We start from the raw sequence: 25,657 nt of genomic DNA, 5'->3' as shown, positions 1-25,657 counted from the left end.
ATCAGTGATTTATATAATAACGCGTGTTTTTCATTTCAATATTTAATTATAGGTATAAATGATTTTAAAATGTCCACTCTTATTACATTTTCAATACGGATCCCAAATTGAGTTTCGCTAAGAAGCTTTCGCCGCTTCATATTTTGTCGTTTTTAAGCCTTTACTTAAAGCTTAATTTATTTATTCCATGAAAAACATGAAGGCTTTTTTCACTATCAATCGGGAACGAAAATAAATTATGCAAAGACAACATAAAGTAAAATTATCACACGAAAGCGCGTTAGCTATACTAGTGTGTGTAAAAGCTACATGCACACTGTCTGTGTATGAGCTCGGAAGCGCTTGGTAGTGGTCAAGTCGCCGAGTCATACAAAGACAATGTGCATACATACATACACATACAAGTATGACTAGCCCGCTTTCATGAGATAACACACTCATATTTAGTGTTTTGTAGAAAATTATGGAAAATACCAGAATTATTGTAATTATTAAAGACGAAATAATATTGACAGACATCCAAAGAACTGTCTGATAATAATTTAGATTGACAGCAAACAAATCAACAGGTGCGCTCTTCAAACAAACAATTACGGTTTTCCTACCAAATATATACTAAGTTTACTTCACAAATATCAAACAAACGTAAATAGGTACACAACAGCCTTTATTGGTTCAAAAGCGTTTCGCCAAAGCGCAAACAAAACGCGACTCGGAACATAACCTCATTACACTTCAATCATCGAATTCGGAATAACGCAAAACAAAATAATAAACAACTCCAACTCGATGCTCGCTGTAATCGTTTTCAATCGAGTCAGCGTCGCTAAATCGAGTTATTCTCGTCCCGCCGTCGCGTCCGTCCGCAACGCGGAGAAAAAAATTATCAGCGGAGGTGCCATAACGGAAAATCTCCTAAGAAAGTAGCGCGACAAAACACGAGTGTACGGGTCACGAGGAACAATACTGTTTTCGCCCTCATACGCCTTCTTTGGACCCGACTAGTTTTTGCAATACCAAAAATCATTGACAGATGCCTCAAAGATCCCGAACGCCTCGTTAGTTCACTCGTAACTGATCGTTTTGGTCATACCCACCGAACGAATTTGACGTAGAAGGAGGCGTGTGATATATCTTTCTTATAGCAACTCCGCTTTTTTTTCTTCCTCCATGCTTTACAACTTCGCTACTGTCTGTTTTTTTTTTTTATCGCAAACTTTTTCTCGGTGCTCCTTTTAAAAAACATGGCGGGCGCGCGAATTTTAAATTTCGATTGTCTTATTGGCTGGTTTTTGCGGTATTGGAAAGTTAATCCTGCTTCGTCAATTCTCGTTGGAAGTGTAATATTCTATTTTTATTTTTAGATTACCTATACCCTGGTGCTTTGTGAAAAATATTAGATTTTTTTGTGATGATTTTATAAAGAATATAGTTTTAATAGTTTTTCCTTAATTTTTAATCTATGTAGGTATTTCCCAAGCTTTTTTTAGGGTTCCGTAGCCAAAATGGCAAAAACGGAACCCTTATAGTTTCGTCATGTCCGTCTGTCCGTCTGTCCGTCTGTCCGTCTGTCACAGCCGATTTACTCGGAAACTATAAGTACTACAGTGATGAAATTTGATGGGAATATGTGTTGTATGAACCGCTACAAAAATATGACACTAAATAGTAAAAAAAAGAATTGGGGGTGGGGCCCCCCATACATGTAACTGAGGGATGAAATTTTTTTTTTCGATGTACATACCCGTGTGGGGTATCAATGGAAAGGTCTTTTAAAATGATATAAAGTTTTCTAAAAAACATTTTTCTTAAAGTGAACGGTTTTTGAGATATCAGCTCTCAAAGTCGTAAAAAGTATGTCCCCCCCCCTCTATTTTTATAACTACGGGGTATAAAATTCTAAAAAAAATAGAGGTGATGCATGTGTTAGATTATTGTATATTTCTTGATTTTAACTATCTTTGTAAACGAACTTTAAATGTCAAATATTGAATATTTTTACTGTCTCTGTAAACGCACATGAAAACGAGGGTACCTTTATGTAATTGTTTTATGTTCATTAAATTTTATATCTAAAATCTTACATGTTTAATGATAAAATAAATATTAAAATTATCGTTATAAGTTTTAAATAAGATTTGGTGTGTTTAAATTAGTTTATTTCAATTGTGAATTTAGTTATTTGTGTATAAAGCTTACTTGTCTGTGATTGGTCAATTTTGGCGGGATAGTATGACTGTTCGAAATAATGTTTTAAAATAGTCGTGGCACTTTTCTGGTGGACGTTGAGGTGTAGACAACTCACGAAAGTTAAGTATTCTTCCTGATTTATATTTTCTTACTGTGATGTGATTATTGTAATTGTCGTTTTATGTATTATTGTGCTGATGTTTAAAATGTATAGTGATCTATCGCTTTATACATGTCTTTAAGATATATTTATGCTGTACTGTGTATTACATTGGGTACCATATGGAATTATTTCTTTATGATATTATGATTTATGTTCTAATGGGTTATAACCATACAGACAGAATTGTGTTGCTGGGGAGTTTGTTCCACCACTTCTTCTTCCCAGCAAAAACACATAGGAAGTGGTGAAGGGTGGGCGTTTTGGGGGCTGTCTATTGTAAAATCCTGACGTTCTAAAAGTGCTGTTTTGCAGCCAAGTTTGAATAAATGATTTTTCATTTCGATTTGATTTTGATCATAGAAAATGTTTTATTTATTTTTTATACCTTTATGTTTTATTCCTTGCTTTCTACACTTATTCTTGGGATTTCAATAATTAAATAATAAATTAAATTGCTCTATTATGTATCAAAATCTAACACATGCTAATTAACTCTTTCAACGATTTTTGGTTTGATCAAAGTATCTCTTATAGTTTTTGAGATAGGTTGATTTAACTGTAATTTACGGAACCCTTCGTGCACGAGTCCGACTCGCACTTGGCCGGTTTTTTGTCTTAAGCTCTTTTCAAGCTTAAGAAAAGGTTCTTGAATTTATAAGAAAAAGCATTTTACTAAAGTACAAATCTACGGCACTTCACAACAAACCAGGAAAGGTCAAACAAAAAAAGAAAACAAAATACAAACAAACATTCTTTTATTTTTGGAATGCCAAAAACTCTTTCGCGGCTTCAAAAACGCTTGTACTAAATTCCTTAGGTCTCTCAAATGCTGCAAAATGACCGCCTATGTCATAATTTGAAGTACCTAGAAGATTGGGGTATTTCCAACGAAGGACAAAGTCAGGGCTGTGAGCTATGTCGTGCTTGAAACGAAGACCCCATGTTGGTACTGGTGTTGGTATCCTGGAAAAGTATATTAAAAAAATAAGATACCAACACTTGTCATTAAAGGAAAAACTTAAGAACATATTTTTGTAAGTATTTACATGTTTCAAAAATATCTTCAACTTTTCTAGAGCTCTTTTCAAATATCTTTGCCACTCTGAAAGCAACCCTTCGATGTCTTCCTAGTAGCCAACTTCATGGTTTTTGCTTAATTTCATGTTTTGTTCATGCATCATTATCAATGTTCTTGCTTAATTCAGCTTACATACATATCATACTCATAGTTCTCTCCAAACTTAATGACGGTTCCATACTAATTTCCGAACACAGGTACGGTAGACTGCACATCAGTGGTAACTGTCATGCACCTTAACTCAATAGTAATTGTTGCGACGATAGCTTAGCAGGTGGAGTAAATAATAAGAGTGGACTGTATAACATGTAAATACGTATAATGATTTTTAAGAATAACAATATAGTACAATTAAGCAAATACGAATGAAAGTTTAAGTATGAGAACTAAAGAACGCGTGCGCGCGGCCGGTGCGCATAAGCAAGCTTTGACCTCTGGACTCGGCGCATTCGCGGCGAGCCGTTGCACCACGACGTCACAGTCCACTTGTCGTGGACGCGGTTGAAGGGAGTGGGACGACTCAACAGTAATAAGTACGATTTTCCTATAAAACTGTTACCACTGACCTGAAGTTTTGACTGTACGTGCATAACCATACCTAATACTACATTATTTCTGCGTAGAAACTCGCGCGAAGTTCCGAACGAATCATCATAAAGTTTAGCTTGAAATATACCTACAACAATATATTCATAAAACAATTTTAACCAACTTACCGATCCAAAACTCTTTCAACATCCCAATCTTGAAACATCTCTTTATAAACCCGCATAGACGTAGTAATACTCCCACTGATCCAATACAGCATAATATTATCCAGAACTTTGTCATAAGAGAAGTATTTGTCCAGACCACCTTCTGGGTCCAACTTGTTCCCAGGATCAGTGAATATCATGAATCTGTCTAGCATGTAGTTCGCGAGGCCGACGGGAGAATCTTCGAGGGCTATTCCTGGAACATGCAAAATTGGAAGCGAATTTAAGTGTCTGGTTGCTTGAATTCTGTGTAGAGTGGTAGTTGTGTGTGATACTAGCTGTTACCTGTGGTTTTACTCATGTTCTATCAGAATCACTTTCTGTGTTCATTTGGCTACGTCCTTTTTCAAGTTATGGACTATCCGTGTACGTAATATTATTGAAATCTGTTGAGTAGTTTCGGTCGTGAAAGCGCAACAGATTAAGTTACTTTCGGAGTCGGTTAATAACACAGCAATAATAGTTGCAGCGGTTTTATGGATGCCTCCTATTTTTTTATTATTCTAAAGTTCAGTCTTTATTGTTATAGCGTAACAATAAGTTAAATAGGTATAATTTCTGAAAGTTTCATATATGTTCTTGAGATAAAGCCTGGTGATAGACGGATGGACGGACGGACAGCGAATTCTTGGTAATAAGATCTTATTGGCCCTTTAGGATTGAAACCATAAAAGATTCCAACGAATTTAGAAACTCCTCCTTTTTGGCAGTCGGTTAAAAAACTGTAGATATTAAAAATACCCCAGATTCAGTACAAAATGAGAGTCGCTATGCCGATGAATTTATAGCACCCACTTTAAAAACTGGGAACAATACACAATTTTATTCTGTTTCATTTAGCATTTTGTGCGCCTTCATTCTTTTCATATTTCCACCCTCAAAGTTTACTACGTTTTGTCCAAGCGGTCCTGAACTACAATACTTTGCAGCTTTATAATTTTTTCGAGTGTTTTTTTCTCACGCTTTTCTTGAAATATTGCTTTAATAAGATATGATTGTTGAGTGACTTTTGAAGGAGACACAGAAATTAGGTAGATTTCTTATATAACTTCTGACATAATCACTACACTCTAATGAGTATAATGATTTCACTTGAAAATCTAATTGGGAATATTTCCATTTGGCTATGAAAACGTTTCTATGTAAACAACCGATATGACTTTCCATACTTATTCCCACAGTTTTCCCAGAAATGCAAAAAGTGTATTATTTCAGGAAAAGTATTTTTTATAAATTCAGATAATGTACAATCATAATAAGCACTTTGGTTTGGTAGTAGGTGGGTACATAGTCATATGGCAATTAAAGAACAACAAAAAATACAGGCAAATATATATAAAAAAATACTTACCAATAGTATCAGGCTTCGTAGCTTGTAAATGCGCAAACCCAGACTCCTCCAAATAAAACTTCAATTTCTGACTCAAAGGATACATCCTATCCACATGTCCATTGGCCACAAACGTTGGCCAAAGCGAGCCCAACATCCAAACCAATTGGGCATACTTGGAGAAATTCACAGGAAAGTTTGTATGGAAGCCGAGAACTTCTTGAGGAAAGATGGTGGCAATGTTGGACCCAATAATGTGGCCAAGATTACCTCCTTGGACGTAATAGGTTTTGTGGCCAAGTCTCTGCATTAGGTTTCTCATTATTATTGCTATTTGATGCGGAGATAATCCCGAACGAACTGGGGCCTGAAAATAAAGGTTCTTGTAAGTTATTTGACCTGAAAAGCTAGACTGTTGTTTCTGGATTTGTAACTTTAGACTCAGTTAGAAGTGCTTAACCTGATCCAGTTTTTGTTAACTTTATCGTCTTCATTTATCATCTAACTTAGATATGTTTTATTTAAGATAGCGGGTGTACTGAATATGCGAATGGAGCTTACTCATACATTGTCTTTGTATGCGTAAGGTCGAATATAATGGTCGAATCGCTAAGTCATACATAAGTACGCCTCAACAAGAAAAATTTCATTGAAAAATGAGTCGTCCTGTTACAAATTGATCGAAGTTTTGGTTACTAGTGTTATTTAAAACGTAGATTGATGTTAAAAAATACATATTTTCAAATAGATCTAATCCTGGAAACGGATTGCAAAGAATATATAATTTTAATCACACTAAACTAACTGAAAGACTATAATTGTCGTGTTGCACTTTCAAAACCCGTCTACTAATATGTGATTAGTTGTTTCCTGCCCGGCTAAAATATATTCTATGTTACCCGGAGATAACGTAGCTTCCCAACAAGTGAAAGAATATTTCAAATAGGTTCTGTAGTTTTGGAGTCTTCAACGTACAAAAAACAACCAAACGAAAATGTTTCCCATTTACTATATTGGTACTCATAGATTACTAACCTGAGAAAATCCAAATCCAGGCAGACTAGGCACAATAACTTCAAACACGAAGTCATACCCTGGTCTGACTGTAGTCAGTAGTGGTATCGCTTCGTAGAACTCTCGCACGGAACCTGGCCAGCCGTGAAGTAGGAGGAGTGGTAGGACCTGAAACCATGAGTTTCTAAATCAGCATCCTTGATTTGTTGAAAAAATGTGAAAGTGAGATGTTTTCGAAAAATTTTGCATCTCTATAGACTGGTTTATAGCTTCCTATCTATTTTTCCTTCCTCCATGCTTTCTATCCAATAAGCGAGTGACCTCGCGAAATACCTCTAAATTATTTTTTTAAAAAAATCTCGTCATCTTTGATTTCACGAATTAAAACAAAAGAAGGTCATATTTTTTTTCGCACATTGTCAAAATATTATCATGAGTAGCCTTTGTATTCTCCCACTGCAAGACTTCTCATACTGAGATGACACGCATACATCACAACATACCAAAACAAAACACTGTTGACATGAACGTTACGTTTGCTCAAACCCCTATATTTTTCAGTTACTGAGCTGCACATGTAATCAGTTTTTAGCTGTTCCAATTCAAGCGGATTCCCGGATATACCGTCCGATTGCACCGGGTAAAATCGTTAGCTACCGCGAAGTAAGAAGACATGAGCGGAGATACCATAATGCAGGCAGGTCAGGCACATTCTTCTAGGTCAAATTGTGGGCATGATCAAAACGATCCGTTACGAGGGAAGAAAGAAAGTTTGAGACATCTGTCAAAGATTGTTAGTGTTGCAAAAATCTTTGGGTCCAAAGAAGGCGTATAAAGGCGAAGACAGTAACGTTCCTCGTCCTCCGTTCACCCACATTTTGGCGCGCTACTTTCTTAGGAGATTTTCCGTTATGGCACCTCCGCTAGTCATTTTGTTCTCCGTGGCTGCCTCTCATTGAGAAGTACGTAGGAACTGTCTTTAAAAATTCTGAACGGGTAACCGGATCAAAACGTAATCCTGGAGTGGAAATTGAATTGCTTCCTAAACGTAAATATAGGAAGGTTGGTGGTATTTTCGTTATGTCAGTGTTTTAATTGTTTTTAGGGTATGTTTCTGTTAAAAATGTATGTAAGTATTTAGACTGCCAATGTCTATATTGGCTAAATGGTGTAAAAGGAAACATACGCATGACAATCTATAATAGAACTTTTTAAAGAATTATGAAGTTATAAGCAAGTTATGAATGAGAAAACTTATGATCATCAATCATTTTTTACTTTCCAAAACCTTATGTCAAGTGGGAACTACTCTGCGCACCAGACAAAGAGTAATCTATAGCTTTCATTGATACATATTTTATAATATACAATTTTCAAATTTTAAATTACATCCTTGATATTGACTTACCTTAATGTTCTTATCAACTTTCGGCTTAACATGCACATAATGTACATCCAACCCTTGTATTTTAGTCCTGTACTGTTCAAACTGATTGAAGAATCTCTCTCGTTCCAAAAAGTTGTAGTTAAATATCCAATAATTGAAGAACTTTGCAAAGGCTTCGGAATTCACTCCGTAGGTCCAGGCTGTGTTCTCGAGGTTCGGTGGTTTTGTCTTTTGAGCAGTTTTGCGGTACATCTCGAAGAGCCATCTGATTTCGGAGTTCATCTGAAAGTATTTGAAAAGTAAATTACTAACTACGTTAATAATAAATAATGGCGTCCACGCCGATTTCAGCCACGGCGGCTGTTCTCATTTAAGGAGATCAGCCAGCTGCGTAGCGCTGACATAACCCGATGGGACGACAATCCGACACGATCGCAAAGAGATCAGGCGCAGGACCGACATTTACGTGCTCTCCGATGCACGGGTGAATCAATCACCAACTTCCAATCTACGAGCTGCTTTGTGAAAGTTTAAGAAAACCCACAAAGCGATTTCGGCCCGACCTAGGAATCGAACCCGAGACCTCGAGCACAGCAGCCGCACTTGCGACCACTAGACCAACGAGGCAGACAATAACTACGTTAATGCACTATCGTAGGTACGGCCTCAAGCATATCTGTTGCTGTATTTCTCTGTATTCTAACTATTTCAATGGTTCATACAATTTGGCCTTACATTGGTCATGGCACACTTGAACAGCACGGCACGGTACAGCTGTTGTTAGGTAGCTGCAAACTCATAGTTACCCAACCGTTGCTTTTTTCTACTGACGATATTAAAGTTTTATATGAAATACGATTTAACATCGTGCCGTTCATAAATGCCATTAATTTTATTAGCGTTTCCAACATTTCCACTTACTTTCTGCATTCGATAACTAAAAGTCTTGTCATATCTATGAGTAATTTTTATATCTATATACTTACTGCATCCGAAAACACAACCCTATAAGGTCTAATGGAAGTATCCTGAGCACCCGTAGCGTTTGGTCCCCACCACGTATTGAGTTCCAGTGGAGGCATATCTGGTACCGTCACTACATCTTTGTAGATGGTGTATGCGAATATGGATAGTCCTATTACTGAGACAAGTGATATTAGTGATGCTACCTGGAATTTTGAAAGGGAAAACTTAAGATTTTTTTGAAGTAATACATTTATAAGTACTTGATTGTAGTCTAGCCGATGACCATAAGACAGTGAATGAATGTTAAATTAATGTTGATCGAAAATATTGCCGGTTTCAATCAAAAGGTTCAACTCAGTGATAGACTTCAAAATTCTTTATGTACTTCCATATATACTCCCATATGTACTTTCTTATGTACAAGCCTTATGCACTATCTCTGTGTACTTAGGTACTGATAATGAAATAAAAGTGGTTTGTAATTTATTTGTATTGAGAGATTGATCATTGATAGTCAAAAACCAGAAAAATATACTCCAGACTATATTCCAAATCACTTACATTGTAAACACTACTGCTATCTTTCACCTCTTTAACTTGTTTCTTTTTAACATCTTTCTTAACCACCTCTGCCTCTTTCTTTTTAACTTTTTTACCCATTTCACGAGTATCACTAAACACAGTTCAAAGTATACTAAACAAAATTGCAGTTTTATCTAATCTGCTAACGTTATCATTGGTTTAAATGATGTGGTAACAAGTAATCGGTTTACATAATCTTTAATCTTTCTGATAGTACGAATGTGGAACACTGATTGGGTGTCCTGTTATAAATTCAATATTAATCACTATGACACTAAGATATAAATACATACCTATGTGGGGTCATTAAGTGATAATTTATTTAAAAGTAAGTTCTACAATATTCTATACTCTTATAGACCCTATTTTCTTAATAGGGTATAGTATTTTTGTAACTTGTCATCATCATCTGATTGTCCTTTCCCCTACTATAGGTATTATAGTCGACTTCTAGTCTTACCGCATGCAGCTGATTACTAATGGACTAACTCGGAGCGATTGCCTATCAGACCTTCCTTCCAGTTACCCTAGCAACACGAGATACCTTGTTAAGACTGGTCATCAGACTTGCAGCTTACCTATCTCCAAAGTAGCCAGCAAAAGTACAAATTCTGATAACGGTACGCTTCATAAATCAAACCAATATCATTGTCGAATAACATTTCTCCCAAAAAATAATCCCTACCACCAAATATTTTCCCAAAATTCTCTCGATACTTACAAGACCGATATTTCGTTTGCTTTAAGTCCGGTCCACATTAGTTTGGAAGTAAGATATATTCCCGACACATACGCGGTTTTATATCGAGAGTGCAGTTTCTGGGTCATTCGCTTCATGTAGCGAAGTGCAGTGCCATCAAAGGTGTAGGGTGTCCATGGCTTGTTGTAAGACGAGGACGCTTTGGTTGTTTGACTTTGCAGCTTTCTCATTACTGTTTACTTCATTGTATAGGTTGTAAGCAGCTGTTGTGCATAGAGTCTACAATTTGTGGTTCGGGCCGAAGTAGCTTATTAAAATTATCAGAAGCTGATTTGAAATTAGTAATGGGTACTAAAACACTCCCGAGTCTACAATTACTAAATCGTTGTCACCTTAATTGTAATCTTGTGCGATTCCATGTCACAAGTCGACTATAAATTCAGCAACTTCTAGACCGTACGATAAGAAATAGATATAGGTACACAAGTTTCTCTTCTCTAAGGATCGAATGTACCGACGACCGAACATCAACCTCCGTCAATCTGTCAAATGTCTTCAGTTGATTTTCAACCTTATTACAATAGTGGAAGATTGATGTTCGATTGGTATTTAACAGATTTAACAGGCTGGCTATTACCTCGGACAAAGAATACTAGGATAGTTTTTGATATTTAGTGTAAATATCTATGTAAATAAAATAAATATTGTCATTGACAGATTTGGATAGATTAATTTGCTGGTGTCTGTACAATTCCATATCACTAGTTGACTAGTTTTTTCAACCTGCAAACCAATAAAAGACAAGTTTATCTTCTCTAAGGGCAGAATGTACCCCAAAAAGCCTAAGCCTGGTCACCGTCCCCACGTTACGTGTTCACTTACAAGTAATAACGAAATGCTTTCACTTTATTACTGTTTATGTCGGTATCTTATAAACTGAAACACAACCTTGAATGAAATACACAAATTACGCTCCTTTGAACTGACATTATTGCAATTTGTGTAAAAATGTCTTCAGTTGTGTTCTCGGGAATATTATGAAGAGGGAATTTTCATTCAAAGTCTTGGAATTCTAGATTTTATTAGTGTTTTAAACTTGAGGTAGAGCTGTTCTTACTAAAATGAGTTCATGGATTTTTTACAGTTAAAAGCACAATCGCAAAGTTTTTTAGTAGGCTGACATGGAAACTGGAAACCTGAGACAATTTCTTGCTTGAGTTTTTCAGATTCTGAACATGTTTCTTCTTGTTTGATATACGACGCAACTTCATTGTCAGGGCAAATCAAAATATCTAAACCATTAAAAACTGAAACCTCATTAATCTACCCAAACCACAACGATTAAACACAAAATTAAACTAAAATTAAATTACTCAAAATATTTGCAACCACAAATACACTTGGCTTCAGTGAAACTCATTAACTAAAATAATTACTTCATTGCAAATGTTGCTTTTATATTAAAATAGTATAAAATTCTGCCTAGCTTTTTCTCAACTATGTTGGGTTCGGCTTCCAGTCCAACCCGATGCAGCTGAGTACTAGTGTTTCACAAGGTGCCTTCTCAATACAGTTACGTTACAGCCTTTTTATCGTCCCACTGCTGGGCTGCGGCCTCCTCTCACACGGAGAAGGATTGAGCGTTAATCACCACGCTTGCTCAATGTGGGTTGGTGATTTCAGACTTTATAGTCCAGGTTTCCTCAAGATGTTTTCCTTCACCTTTTTATCAGCCATTAGTGTCTTGTACTTAGAAAGTTAAAACCCAGTTACGAAGGCAAATATAAATTGGTATACCATCGGAATGAAAATCATTTGGTTCTGTTGTGTATAGAGAGCAGGATTGTCTGTCTGTCCGTCACAGACTTGAAATGTGACGTCAGAATTTAGTACCTGCATTCGCTACAGCTAGTTGCATGTCAGTTAATTTAGACGTGGCTGAAAATTTATACTCGAAGCTTGTTTGGATGTTGTGGTAAATATTGATGCTGGTTAACATCAAAAGCTATTGTTTGAAATAGGCCACTGCGGACTCATTTTAAATGTAAGGCACTAGTTGCGCGATTCCAAAAATGGGTCCCATTTAGAAGAACGTATATTTTGTGGACTTTTTTATCATTCAAATCAAAAATACTACGTCGTCGTAAATAAATAATAATACATACATTATATATACATTTACTCCCTTCTTATTAATGCCATTTCTCAGACAATCAATCCACCTTTTTTACAGTCTTCTTTTCCTTTCTATCTACTTCGATCACTCCATCATACTTATCACACTTTTTACGGTATGTGTTTCACCCTTCCTCATTACATAGTAGTAGTTGGTACTACTTTCAGACTTCTTCTATCGTCTCCTTCTATAAAGAGAGGGACGATTCTGAGACGATAGAAGGAGTCTCTCTTTATGAGAAAGATGATTATGAGACCACCATCCGCAAATCCCATAATTTAAGAATAGAACACAAAATTACCAATCATCATCTGCCTAGCCTTACCAAAGAGCTCTCAAACCCAAATACTCTTCCAAAATCAAAATTCAAACTTGGTATTCGCAAAAACCGTCAACAAAGAACTTCGAACAAGGTTCAAATCAAGGAGTTTCTATACCAGCTGAAATATAACGACAAAAACTGAAACTCATCGATATTCGTGTCCCACTTCTTGCGATCGCAACATTCTGAATACCAAAACGGTTACGACATTGGATTTTAAATTCTTATTAAATTTACACGCTGAGTTGGAAATATTGTACGCTTTCCATTCAGTTTTTATCTTCTTATTGTATTTATCTTGGTTGAGTATTAGCTTATGTAATAATTGGTGTGTAAATTATTGCTTTATTCGACATGTATTTACTGAAAATCACATAGATGGCATCATCATCTGACTTTTTTATCGTTCCACTGTAGAGCACAGGCCTCTTATCAAACACAGAAGGAATGAATTAACTCTTGCTCAAAGTGGATTGGCGATTTCAGATTTTCAGTCCTCAAGATATGTTCCTTCTCCTTACTCAGTCATAAGTGTCTAACATACAATCAAAAAGTAACTTGCCTGACTAGAAATCGAACACTCGTATTTAAATGGCAGGAGTTTTAACCACTGAAACTAAATGAGAAAACAGCAATTTTTCTCCTGTATAATTTGTATCCACCTCAAATCGAAATCGCATGCTGCTTCAATCGCGAGGTGCTTTAAACATTAAGCCACTACAATTGTTCATCAATGACAAAACAGTATTTTTTCATCCTCTAAGTGTGTTATAAAGCAGGTCATACACAAAGTAGTTCTACCTCATCTATTCCTGTTTCCAAGCAACACTGGTTTGTCCCAGTTTCAAGGATGCCGTATAATTAGATGCATATGAGACATTTCAGTCTAGTTTCTGCGATACTAAGGCATCTACATTGTTGTACGTGTATGAAACCGCTAAAGTAGGACATCGGCTGCTTTGGTCTTAAGTAACATTTTCGACAAGGATTTGATAAAATAAAACGAGGATAAATTATCAAAATAAAACACTAATATTTTAGAAGCAAAAATGTGTATGTGTGTATGTTCCTCTTTCACGCAAGAACTACTGGGTGGATTTTGATGAAAGTTTGCTGTATTGCTAGCTACATTACAATAACATATGTTTAGGGTACTTTTTTTCATGTTCGGCAGGTAGTATCCTCGAGAAAAGGGTGAAACTGCTAGCAGAAGCTAGTAAGATATAAGAATGATACTAGAAAACTTTTTATATTAAAATTATTTCCAAAAACCCACACAATTTATATAAACGTCTTAACAAAACATCAAAAATCTCCCGACCGCAATTTTTCTTCAATAATAATCACAACACAATTGGATTGAACACCAATTTCTATCAGAGACGAAGAAACGAATGATTGCAAATAAATTGGTACAGTCGTGGCACAAAAATGTTTATTATTTTTTTGTATTTAGGGTTCCGTATAAAAATAATAGGGAATAATAAGGTGTGGGTTTCTTTTGACAGTAGTTTAAATATCGATAACTTGTTTTTTTTTCAAGTATATATCAGAATAAATAGTGAGTGAACAAATTCTAACTTAGGTTAGTTGCCTTTTATGATATATTGGCAAAATCTCCTGAAGCAAATTTAAACTTTGATGCGGTTATAGGCTAGGTTATAAATAACTATGTAGATAGATAGATTCATAGATAAAATATGTATTTGGTAGTTATCTATTGTTCTCTTAAGACGTGGTGGGTGCAAACACGAAGTTGTTTAAGAATTACACACATAGATATCATGGCTGTTTTAAAATATAAGTTGTCAACAGCGTGATTACTTTGATGACATCACAAAAGGATTTAGCAGTTTGACTCAAGAAGGATCTTTTATAAAATACCTACAAATTAATTCAATTTAAGAAAATCTAGTCTACATAACCCACTTTCCCACAAACGGACAAAATTGTCTCCCCCCAATTGTACAGCCCTGTCAACAAATCAAATCAGTTGATAATTGAACAAAAATCTTTTACAATTTAACTGAAGATATTCGAATCTTCATCCATTATGAGGATTAGGGGTGTCTGCAAGCTCGTCTCGGATATATTGATAGAAGGAGCGGGAAGGTATTACAGGATTTGAAGGGTGTGAACAAATGTGAATACGGATCTGTTGAAAAGAAGGGTTTAGGCGATGATGGGTAAAAATTTGGTGAGTGATGTGATGCTTAAAAAGGCTGTTTTTTGTTTACACTACATTAAGTGCTGCATGTCGATTCTATAAAATATCATAACTCACTTCGACATCACTCTCACTTCGACTTCGATCTAAAGGTAGAATTCCGTGGACGCGACAATAGTCAACCTATGAAAATGTATGGCACCGTTGCCGAGGCCCGTGACAGTCGCGCGCGGCCGACGAATTTCGTAAGCTGCTCGCGGCATTGTCAACAATTTAATTCTGGTTTTACTAAAATTCTATAGATGTTATTAAGCGCTAGACCATGTTGAGAAGCGTACGGCCGCCAGCGGCTCACGAAATTCGTCGTCCGCGCGCGACTGTCGCGGCCCTCGACAGCGGTGCCATACATTTTCATAGGTTGACTTTTGTCGCGCGCGGCTGCGACAATCGCGACCCACGGAATTCTACCTTAAAGTTTCGTGATTGACATTGTCAAACTACACTAGCGCTTCACTATCGAGCGTGTTGACAAGTTGAACTAAATTAAAGTCGAGATTTTGACAGATCTGCCAAAATCTGTCTATCTATAGGGAGGTAGGGGAGAGATGGGCAGTTGGGAGACATGATCAAATCAGATTAAAGGGGGGGGGGGGTCCTTTTATTCTGATTTGATCATAGTTTTTATTGGGTAGTTTACGTTACCGACTGGTAACGGTGTTCATCCATAGACTATCTGTCATTTCTGTGAGTTGTCAAGAACAAACACTCGTAAAAGTACTTAAATATTTTGTTGCGGTTTCGGATCGTTATAAAGAGAAAACTAATGAAAGGTATGTGTATTTTCTATTATTAATGATTGATTGTCAAAATCTCCAGTTACGATTATAGTAAGTCGATGCAATCCACACCTATTATACCTCTAGAAGAGGTACTACAGCAATAGTTTATGGGCCCCACGTTTTTATTTTAGTCTAATATGACCGGGACTAACCACCTACGTACAGGTAAGTAACTATTTTTTATTTTCTAGTTTTCAGTGCACATAAGATAAAACCGTTTTACTTAAGTTTTTTTACCGATTTTTTTTTTATAAACTAAGTCAAAAGTGTCCAATGCTCCCTATGGTAGGGAGGCTTGGACATACCATGTAATGTATAATTTGTAAATTTTTGTTCTTCTTCTTCAGTGAAAATTTGTGAGGTTATAAATCTGCGCTAAAATCCTTTATAGAATCTTGTTTCAGGTACCGTTGCCAACTTGATCTAGGGACTCCATATTTATCAGCTGTTAATTTTATTTTTTAACCTTTTGATACCTCTTGTATTGCTCGTTATATTAAATCTTTAGGAATTTCCCGTCGCAAACCATTCTTTTAACCCCGACGCAAAACGACGGGGTGTTGTATATCAAGGTCATCAGCTCGTTTGTTAGGTGTGATAGGAATGTTACACGCTCAGTTTACTTGCAAGCATATGTGGGATCTAAAATTTGAAATACTAATGTCTTCTGGAACCACTGAGCTGGTCTGCTGTTAGGACACGAAGATAGGTAACCCTGAACTGCCTTTTAGTAAACCCATCGAGTTTGGGCTCGTTTAATTTGTCTTGACTAGTTTTCTTCATGTTTCTAATTGACGAGAACCTAATTCTGGAAATGGGATGTGGCGGATGAAACCCTAGAATGATATATAACCCTGGATCAACAAAGGTCCATCTTTATTGTTTCTCAATCTGTGCAATTCTCCCAGAGCCAGTTTGTCATGAGGATTGTTAAACAGCTTCCTTTGGCTGAGATCGCATTAGCGAACCCATCATAAAAAGAAGGAAACATTAAGGAGCTCCTTTAAAAAACCATGAAATAAAATAAAATTATAAATTAAAAAAAACCCCCGACCCAAAAAAGTACGCAATTATTATGACAAAATGTTATAAACGATAAACCCTATAAAAAGCAAAAAGTAACTTTAAACACTACGTGAGTATCAACTAAAGCATGTCAGACTAAACAAAATTTTGACGTGTCGACGGTTTTATTTAAACCGTTTAAATATCTCGTAATGTTGAAACTGATTGTAATTTTTAGGATAGCTCTTTGATTTTATCTAGCCAAACATAAGAAATGGCAATAAAAGTTGATTATCTGTAAAATCTGATTTTTTATGCAATAAATGTGAAAAAGTGCCCATCGCTCCCCTACCTCCCCTAAAGTATGAAATGACATTACGAATCGAAGTGAAATGCGAGTTGTTGATCGAGTTTTATAGAATCCCAATACTGATCGAGTTGAGATTTCAATAATTTTTGTTTGATCTAACCCATGTGACCTTGCTAATATAATTTTATAATGAACGGTACGTACCTATTCGGAGCCTCCCTTTGCACTTATTTTTTTGTTACCTCTCCTTTAAATCCTAGGTTTCCTGGGTATGATTAAAGTTCAACTGAAGCCTCTAGAATCGATTGCTTGATTAATAGCAATAAGTATGTTTTCGTCTTATTTTAACGGTTAAGAGATAAAGAGGTAAGGGGAGGCACTCCGAGGCACTATCAATAACCAACTCCCAGACTTTAGGCTGATTTGTGAAAGTCTCTTAAAAGGCCCCAAAGCGATTTCAGCCAGACTCAGGAATCGAGACCCTATGCACAGCAGTCACGATATCATTCGATTACTAAATCAAGTTAGTTACCCAAATGCAGTAAGTACTAAGAACTATATTATTATCTGACAATCCTGAAGGTTAGTAATGAAATACGCTAACTCTTACGTAACACCCCGCTCCGCTTATGCCCAAGTCCCCATTCCCCCAACGTCGGCATTATGTAGATTAGACGTCTGCTTGTCTTGTCGGATCGAACGAACGAATGAACGATTCCCGTCCCAGTTGGTGAATGATTCGTTTTGATACGCTCAACTATTTGTGCAAGTCTATTTGAATGATATGAGATTGTGTCTATGGTTTGAGGTGGGAGGAAGGAGGATGGGTATAGCTCTTTTGTGTGTGGGAAAGAGAAAAGTAATATAGGTTATTCAGTTATGCGAAATGGGATTATGATAAATAGAAAGTAGTGATTATAGTTTTAGCAGAATGTCGTTTTAGCTACATTATTTATTACTCAAGAATGGCATAGTCGGTTTGGTCGAAAATTGGTGGGGAGATACCTAACTAAGTCCAGGGGACTTGTTATACCCGTCCTGAGACATGGACAGAAGTCAGTGGAATATCATAAAATCCTAGAGACAATAGATCTGTGCGAAGCAGTAAGGATTTTACCAAGAAGTAACGAACATGGATTTTACCAAGCCCTATAATACCACTACACGATTCACAAATACGTCCACAAATTCACCTAAAATCCACCTTTAATCAAACAACAGAACACTAGTTTTAGCTGCAAGTTATTCAGCAAAATGTCAGTACAAAATAGTGGAAGCTCTTATCTATCGTGCAACATGACGTATTGTGTTTTATAACTGAGCACAAAATGTTCGCTACGGCAACATGGCCGCCGAAGGTTTACGTACAAGTTTTTTTGAATTCTCGTTTGTAATTCGTAGGAATGGTGGTTTAATAGTGTAGTTATTAGGATAGATTTTAGGTATGTAATTTCGGATTCAATTATAACATTACCTTAGATGAAAACAATAAATGAGTTACTGAAAGGACTAAGAGCCCTGAACTACAGACTTAACAATGCTGTGATAGATGACCCAACCATTTTAAGGTAATTACCTACAGTTTCTTCAGATTTTTTTAGAAATTTGTATTTTTTTAGCTTATGTGGTACCGACCAAAATGTGCACACTAGCATACATATTCGTGTACTGATTCATGATCTCGATCAAACTATCGGCCGACTAATTTTGCAAAATAAAATGGCTGCTACAAAATTCTATATAATGCAATATTACTCTCGCAGTTTTACAAAGTTTTTTTTACTGTATTCCTGTGTTGCACCCTTCGTTCCTTTGTAAATTTCTTTTGAATTGAGAGTTTTTGAATTTTCTAGAATAACTGCACAAATTCCAAAAACATTTCTCAAGTTTTTAATTGCTTCTTTTTCCATACTGAAGTGATGTCTGTGCAATGGCCGAGAAGTAAATTGATCAGAAAACATATTTATAAGAAAATCGCTCAGGCTGCCACCATTCAGTGCTGCGAAAACTATATCCGTCGTACCACAAAAACTTTTAAACGTCAGTTTAAAACTTGTCTAAAGAAATGTCAGATTACGTTGAAATAAGGTCCATTTTGCAGCCACACTTTTTTTAGACAAGTGTTCGACAGATGTTTAAGTTTGGTAGTAAGACCATTATCAGTTTTGCAAGTTTCGAATCCCTAGCTATTGGACCTTTTCACAAAATCTTCGACCAATAGAAATTTCTGACCCATTGAATGTTCTCCTATCTCCGCTACACGAGTAAACCCAGGAGCAGAATCCAGTTACATAACAGTGATGGTTCGACTGAAAATTTTGCAGAAATTAGTTCGGCACGCGTCGCCGCCTGTAATCTCCAAACTGAATGGGGGACAATTTGCGATGTCACATGCAGACATTTTGCTAACATGGAGCCTATAATGTTTGGGATATGGCGATAGGACTTCATATGAGTTGTAGAACAATTTTTACATGAAAAAGACAGGATTTTCGTGTCCACGTCTCGAGCAAACTACACCCTTGACTCTGAAAAGAAAGACCCGTCTCCAACTGCAAGGCCTAGTTACATGATAAACATCTTCATCCTTTTTAGTGTAAAATCTTACGAAAATGAAAAAACTTGAAATAATTAGAGAAAGGGTTTTTTGGTCTGATTTTGATCTCAGTTTCAGTGTGTGCACTAGTGTGCGTATATTATTTACACCGTCTTCACTAAAATATGTTATGTTCATTTAAAAGAAGTTAGTGTGTTAATATAACTCACGATCGACGATCATTTCCCATTACTATTATGCCAAAGAATTCTGACTATTTATTAAGAAGGGCAGTACGAAAGCCTGACCATCCTGGCCAATCATCAAGTTTGACCCAAGTCCTTTACAATTCCTCACAGCCATGGCTATCAATACCTTAAATCTATTACCTTTGTCCCTTCTGAAACTGTGTATTGCGCTCACGAGAATCTTAACTGTATTAACTAGGAATACCTGGAATTTCAAGTCTGTCTTGTGGGTACAAATTTCCTGGTAACAATTTATTGGCTGCGAAGGATACTGAAATCAATTTTCAAAGGCATTATTCAAAACTTGCCAGGAGGATTTTCACAAATAACAATTTTGATCAAATAACAGGTTTGGTTAAATTACAGCTGTGGTTAACAATAGCTACGGTCAAATTACAGCTGTGGTGAAATAACTTGGGCGCTTCAAAATTGGCTAAATTATCTATAGGTATAGACAATTGTACAAATAAAAAACAATTATACGCAAGTGCGAGACATCAAAAGCCTCACTTCAGAGCTGAAAAGTTATTTGACGAGAACTGCTGTACATTGTACAGATGGCAGCACATCAACCTACCTCAACCTGTCAAACTTTTTCAATAGATTTTCACCCTTATTACAATTATGGAAGGCTTATTTTCGATTGGTGTTTGAAAGTTTCGAGTAGGTTGACCTGTTAGCGTCTGTACCTACAGTCAATTGTTTTGGAAAGTACCATGTATAAAACTACGCCTCTACACGTCATAATCAGTAAAAAAAATAACGAAAACAAAAACTACCACATCTACCGTACCAAACTCCTTGCAAATATTGTGTCTGGTTGAATTCCACACATAATTATTTCTGGCCACAGCACGATACGTCCACACTGGAGATGACAATTAATGGCGGGAAATAGGTCATGAAGCTGCTGACAGTGACAGTACGTCTATATTGTTTATGGTGGCCTGTTCTTTTGTAACGTTTTGATGGAGTAAGGTGAATGGGAACGGTATTTTGAGATTGAATTTTGGCGCAGTATTTTGTAATGGATGATTTATTGATTAAGTGTAGATCGGGTATTTTTTGAATAATTCACGCATAGGCTAACCGTTATTATAATATAAAAAAAAACTATTTTTACACATTGGAGATGACAATTAATGGCGGGAAATAGGTCATGAAGCTGCTGACAGTGACAGTACGTCTATATTGTTTATGGTGGCTTGTTCTTTTGTGACGATTTTGATGGAGTAAGGTGAATGGGAACAGTATTTTGAGGTTATATTTTGGGGCGATATTGTGTTTTGAAGGTTGATTAAGTGTAGATCGGGTGTTTTTTTTTGAATAAGTCACAAATAGGCTAACCGTTATTATAATATAAAAAAAAAAACTATTTTTACACATTGGAGATGACAATTAATGGCGGGAAATAGGTCATGAAGCTGCTGACAGTGACAGTACGTCTATATTGTTTATGGTGGGCTGTTCTTTTGTAACGTTTTGATGGAGTAAGGTGAATGGGAACGGTATTTTGAGGTTCAATTTTGGGGCGTTATTTTGTAATGGCTGATTTATTGATTAATTGTATATCGGGTGTTTTTTGAATAAGTCACAAATAGGCTAACAGTTATCATAATATTAAAAAAATAACTTTTTTTACACATTGTTGATGACAATTAATGGCGGGAAATAGGTCACGAAGTTGCTGACAGTGACAGTACGTCTATATTGTTTATGGTGGCTTGTTCTTTTGTAACGTTTTGTGATGGACTTACTCCATGAAAAGGTGAAAAGGAATAGTATTTTGAGATTGATGTAACGATTTTAGTACAATATATCATGGTGAACGAGATATATTCTGTCGCTCAGTTAATATTAAACAATGGTTTATTAACATTGTTTTACAGTAAAGTATGTAATTAATTTAGAAAAATGGGATAATTGATTTTTTTGTAGCGACTTTAAGTGCAGTCGTAAAAAGGTAATTATTTATTAATAGAAAATAAATTAAAAATAATCATAAAGTAAAAAATGATTTCCTGTCTTCGTTAAATCAATCGTAATTAATATTAATGCCTTTTCGAGGTAAATAATGACATACAATTATATATCTGACATTACAATTTGTCAGATTACCAATTACTAGCACAAAATTCAGCTGAAAATATTAAATAACCATCGACTTTCTTAATGAAATCTTCACTCCAATTATACCGTAATTAATTTTCTTCTCTCTAATTATTTTCTTAATTGTCACTTCAAATTATTTGAATATCAATCATCATCATTTCAGAATCGTAGGATAACTAAGCAAACTTGAAACTACTTTGATGAAAAAATTGACAAGCGTGTATCGGGTATTGCAAAAATAAAACTTTGAGTTGGGTTCCGTATTATAAGTATCAGTTTTTGTATAAATGTATTTTCTAGCGTCTTAATGGTCCAATGTAATTTATAATATTAGGTGACTTTACTAAATAGATGTTATATCGGGTGTGTCGTTCATAATCACATTAAATGAAATGCGTTAATATACTGGTTAATATATGTCCATTAACACAAAGAAAAAAGAAAAATACATAAAAATAAAAAAATGAATTTTTCAAACAAAGTAAATAGAATAAAAATGTGCGAAAATTAGAACACCATATACAAGTCAGTCATTACAAACAACTGTAATTCTCCCTTGAAAACTGACAGCTGTCAACTGATCAAAACATTCGATACTCCTAACTTTATCTCTGCTTTACACATGATGTTGTAAATTATAAAAACGAAAAATGACTCCTGTGACTAAACCACTGAATGGATTAGGTTATTATTTTTACAATTCGCCATAGAATATCATAAAGTATATGCGATAGAATTTAATGTGATTGTGAACGACACACCCGATATTAATATTTTTAGTAAATTAAATTATGTTCAAGTGAGTTATTCGCTTTTAAAAACTGCCTAAAATTTATGAATAGGAAAATAATTCTAAATTAGTTCCTTTCCTGTTCCCAGAGATATGAAAAAGTATAGTATATAAAGTAGATAAAATTATTTTCGCAATTTATTCCCTAATAAATAACCCTAATATGTACATACAAAAATAAGATTTATTCAGGTAACTACTAAATACCTATTGAATTACATAATTACTTTCTTATTTTTACAGTAATTATTATAATATTCTTATTTTTGTCATTTGGAAGCCGACCCCAACATAGTTGGGAAAAATTCTCTACAGATGATGACTTAATTTTATTTAGAAAAACCTACGGAACCCTAAAAACCCTTTCCATTGATGACAGACAAGTTAATTGGAGAGCTGTATTGGTGTCGCTAATGACGTCAGCCTATCCTTTGCTGAGCCCTTCAGATGCTGATGCTATCGAGTTTTTGTGAGTCGCTTGTTACCTTATGGCTTCTAAGGGAGACTGTGGGAGTCCTGGTTTTTATGCTGTGGGGTTAGTTTTGCGTTTTGACTTAGGAGATTCTCCTTCATTAAGTTATAGATGATTTCTGATGGCATTTATAAAGAAAGACCCGTTTTCCCGCGGTTTTTCCCGCGTCCCGTGGGTACTGCTACTCGTACTGGGATAGAATAAGTACAGCCTATGTTACTCGGGAAGAGGCGAGCTTTAATAAAATAGTGAAAGATTTTTTCAAAACGGGTAAGACGTGTGGCGGTGAATCTATCACCTTTTTTTTGCTTACACAATGTTTACTAACTAATATAATCTTTGTAATGTAATAAAATAATGAAATCCAGACTCCGGACAATATCAGACTGCCCAAGAAATTAATCGTTTTGCTTACACAATGTTTTGTACTTTCTCAACTCATAATATAAAAACTATGACTGATTTATAATATCAACAGATTGCTCTTAATTTCCCTGGATAGCTTACTTGTGAAAAGCCACAACTCCCTTCAGTTTAAAATAGAAATTAGTTGTAGGTACAACGTCCTCGACGATAAACTTCGGAGAGATACACATCTTAAGAGCCGATGTCCTGATAGAGATTGTAACGGTATTGCGATGCGAGGCGATAGAAAGAAGGCTATAACAAATTATCCTGAACTTCAGTTGTTTGTTATGGAATGCAATAAGGTTGATGCTCATTTGTTTATATCCAGTGTTTTCATAATAAGTAACTCAATGTGAGGCACCAAATCCAAGTTAGTTGGAGTACTTTATATCAAATATATCAAAGTCAATGCTTTTTCCAAACGTCGCAACAAAACTTTTGTATTTGCAATTGACACCTGGAAACATCTTCATAGCCCAAATCCTGAGAAGATCATCGGTGAGTAAACTTTTTGTATGAACTTTAATTGTAAGCATGAAGAAGGTTAATAAGACGACCTTATAAAGGTCGCCGTCGACGCTGGATGCAGGTCGCCTCCAACAGGTATCTGTGTAGATCTAAGGGGGAGGCCTATGTTCAGCAGTGGAAGTCCTATGGCTGAGATGATGATGATGAAGAAGGTTGAAAGTGAGATCAAAAATCAAAACTATATTTTCGCATCGCATAGCACCCAAACTCACCTAAGACACAGACAACGCCGTCGCAACATTTCAAACTTATTACTATTAAGTTATTGTCAAGTGTTAGAGTTTCGCGGTTAACTTGTAGTTTGCCAACTGTTCACCTAGTCCGTTTATAGTTAAGCAAATGAAATATGTATTTCCAGCTAATGTTTGTACTTGGCTTAATGTTTGGGCAAGCTCGGGGTTTAGTGGCTAAGTTAGGACAGTGGCTAATTGATTAAGGTAGAAACATGGCTTGGTAGATGTAGATGACCTTCTGAAAGATGGGAAATTTAAAAACACTATATTTGTTCCTTCTTGAGTCTTTTGTGTACCAGGGCCACGGTAAGTCTTTCGAATAACCTCGCAGCCCTAATGGGCCCCGTTGAGTTAGCTGATTTCTTTTTACATAAGAAATAATTTACCTTAGACACGAAGTTTTATATCAATCAGTTAAACATTCCATGTTAGAGTGATAAACTAAAATAGAGATAATAAATCATATCTGGGGGTAAAGATAATTTCACGGTGTAACCTGTTTTTTTATGTAATTTTTTCCTTCTCCAAATTCAAAATAAAATCCCCATGATTGTCTTTGAACAGCCCTCACACCTTCAGAACAAGGTAACAAAAACAAAAAAAAACACAAAACTCCAAAATCGAAAACCATCCAATTTGGGTGTCGTAACACCCCTAATATCCATTTCCTCAGTAATAAGAAAATACAAATTGTATACTAACAAGAGCGAACAAGCTTATTTCAGGATATTATCAAGTTTGTACTGTTTCCCAATAAATTACCAACTTGTACTGAGTTTTTGAATATCATTAATTTGGAAAGCGCCCCGATCTCAGTATTAATCAATGTTTATAATGATTCTGTTTGAGAACGGTATCTGTTGAAACAATTTTCGGAATGTCTCGGTTGGTGTTGAGTTGTAAGTGATTTGGCAATCAAGTTCTTGATAAGCTTCTTGTTTTGAAAACTTGTATTTAACTGAACAAAGACTGCATACCTAGGTTTTCTAGAGACTGTTTGACGATTAACAATCTGCACCGCATCGAGGATATTTATATCCTATATGCTCTCAAATATATAAATCTAAAATCATTTAGAAAGATAGGTACCTTGATAACATATATAAATAGTTATTGGGTAGGCAAAGCCTAAGACCAAAAACAGTAGAACATTTTTTTATTTAGAGACTTAAAGAGAGTTAGGATGAAAATGTTTGGGAAAATAATAATTGCTGCAAAGTTTTCAATTCGTTCAGTTTAGCATAAGGGCAGGAGGATAATTCATGCATTCGCCTACGACACGACTAGTCTACAACACATCTTCACAATTGATGAGTCCATTGCAAGCTACAATTTGAATAAAACTA

General features: G+C 35.7%; 1 protein-coding gene across 1 annotated transcript; it reads right to left on the bottom strand.

Annotated features, from left to right (window-relative positions):
- Positions 1–3,091: 3,091 nt before the first annotated feature.
- Positions 3,092–9,597, bottom strand: LOC110371193 (juvenile hormone epoxide hydrolase). The gene is made up of 7 exons (XM_064041257.1): positions 9,445–9,597; positions 8,904–9,086; positions 7,939–8,199; positions 6,552–6,698; positions 5,538–5,883; positions 4,148–4,382; positions 3,092–3,316 (listed from the first exon to the last, which is right to left on the bottom strand). Exons 1-7 carry the CDS (start codon positions 9,541–9,543, stop codon positions 3,109–3,111), a joined length of 1,479 nt encoding a protein of 492 aa, XP_063897327.1. The 5' UTR covers positions 9,544–9,597; the 3' UTR covers positions 3,092–3,108.
- Between the last annotated feature and the right edge of the window lie 16,060 nt (positions 9,598–25,657).

The sequence above is a fragment of the Helicoverpa armigera genome, chromosome 24, assembly GCF_030705265.1.
Source record: "Helicoverpa armigera isolate CAAS_96S chromosome 24, ASM3070526v1, whole genome shotgun sequence".
Classification (NCBI taxonomy): Eukaryota; Metazoa; Arthropoda; class Insecta; order Lepidoptera; family Noctuidae; genus Helicoverpa; species Helicoverpa armigera.
Note: the sequence above shows the minus strand (reverse complement) of the source record. Positions and strands in the feature narration are given on the sequence as shown.

Bases quoted from the DNA above. Each gene is read 5' to 3' on its own strand.
- LOC110371193 (XM_064041257.1), bottom strand. From the start codon at position 9,543: ATGGGTAAAAAAGTTAAAAAGAAAGAGGCAGAGGTGGTTAAGAAAGAT. The intron at 6,699-7,938 runs GTAAGTCAATAT...TCATGGTTTCAG, and splicing joins AAGTTGATAAGAACATTAAG to GTCCTACCACTCCTCCTACT. The intron at 3,317-4,147 runs GTAAGTTGGTTA...ATACTTTTCCAG, and splicing joins GTTGAAAGAGTTTTGGATCG to GATACCAACACCAGTACCAA.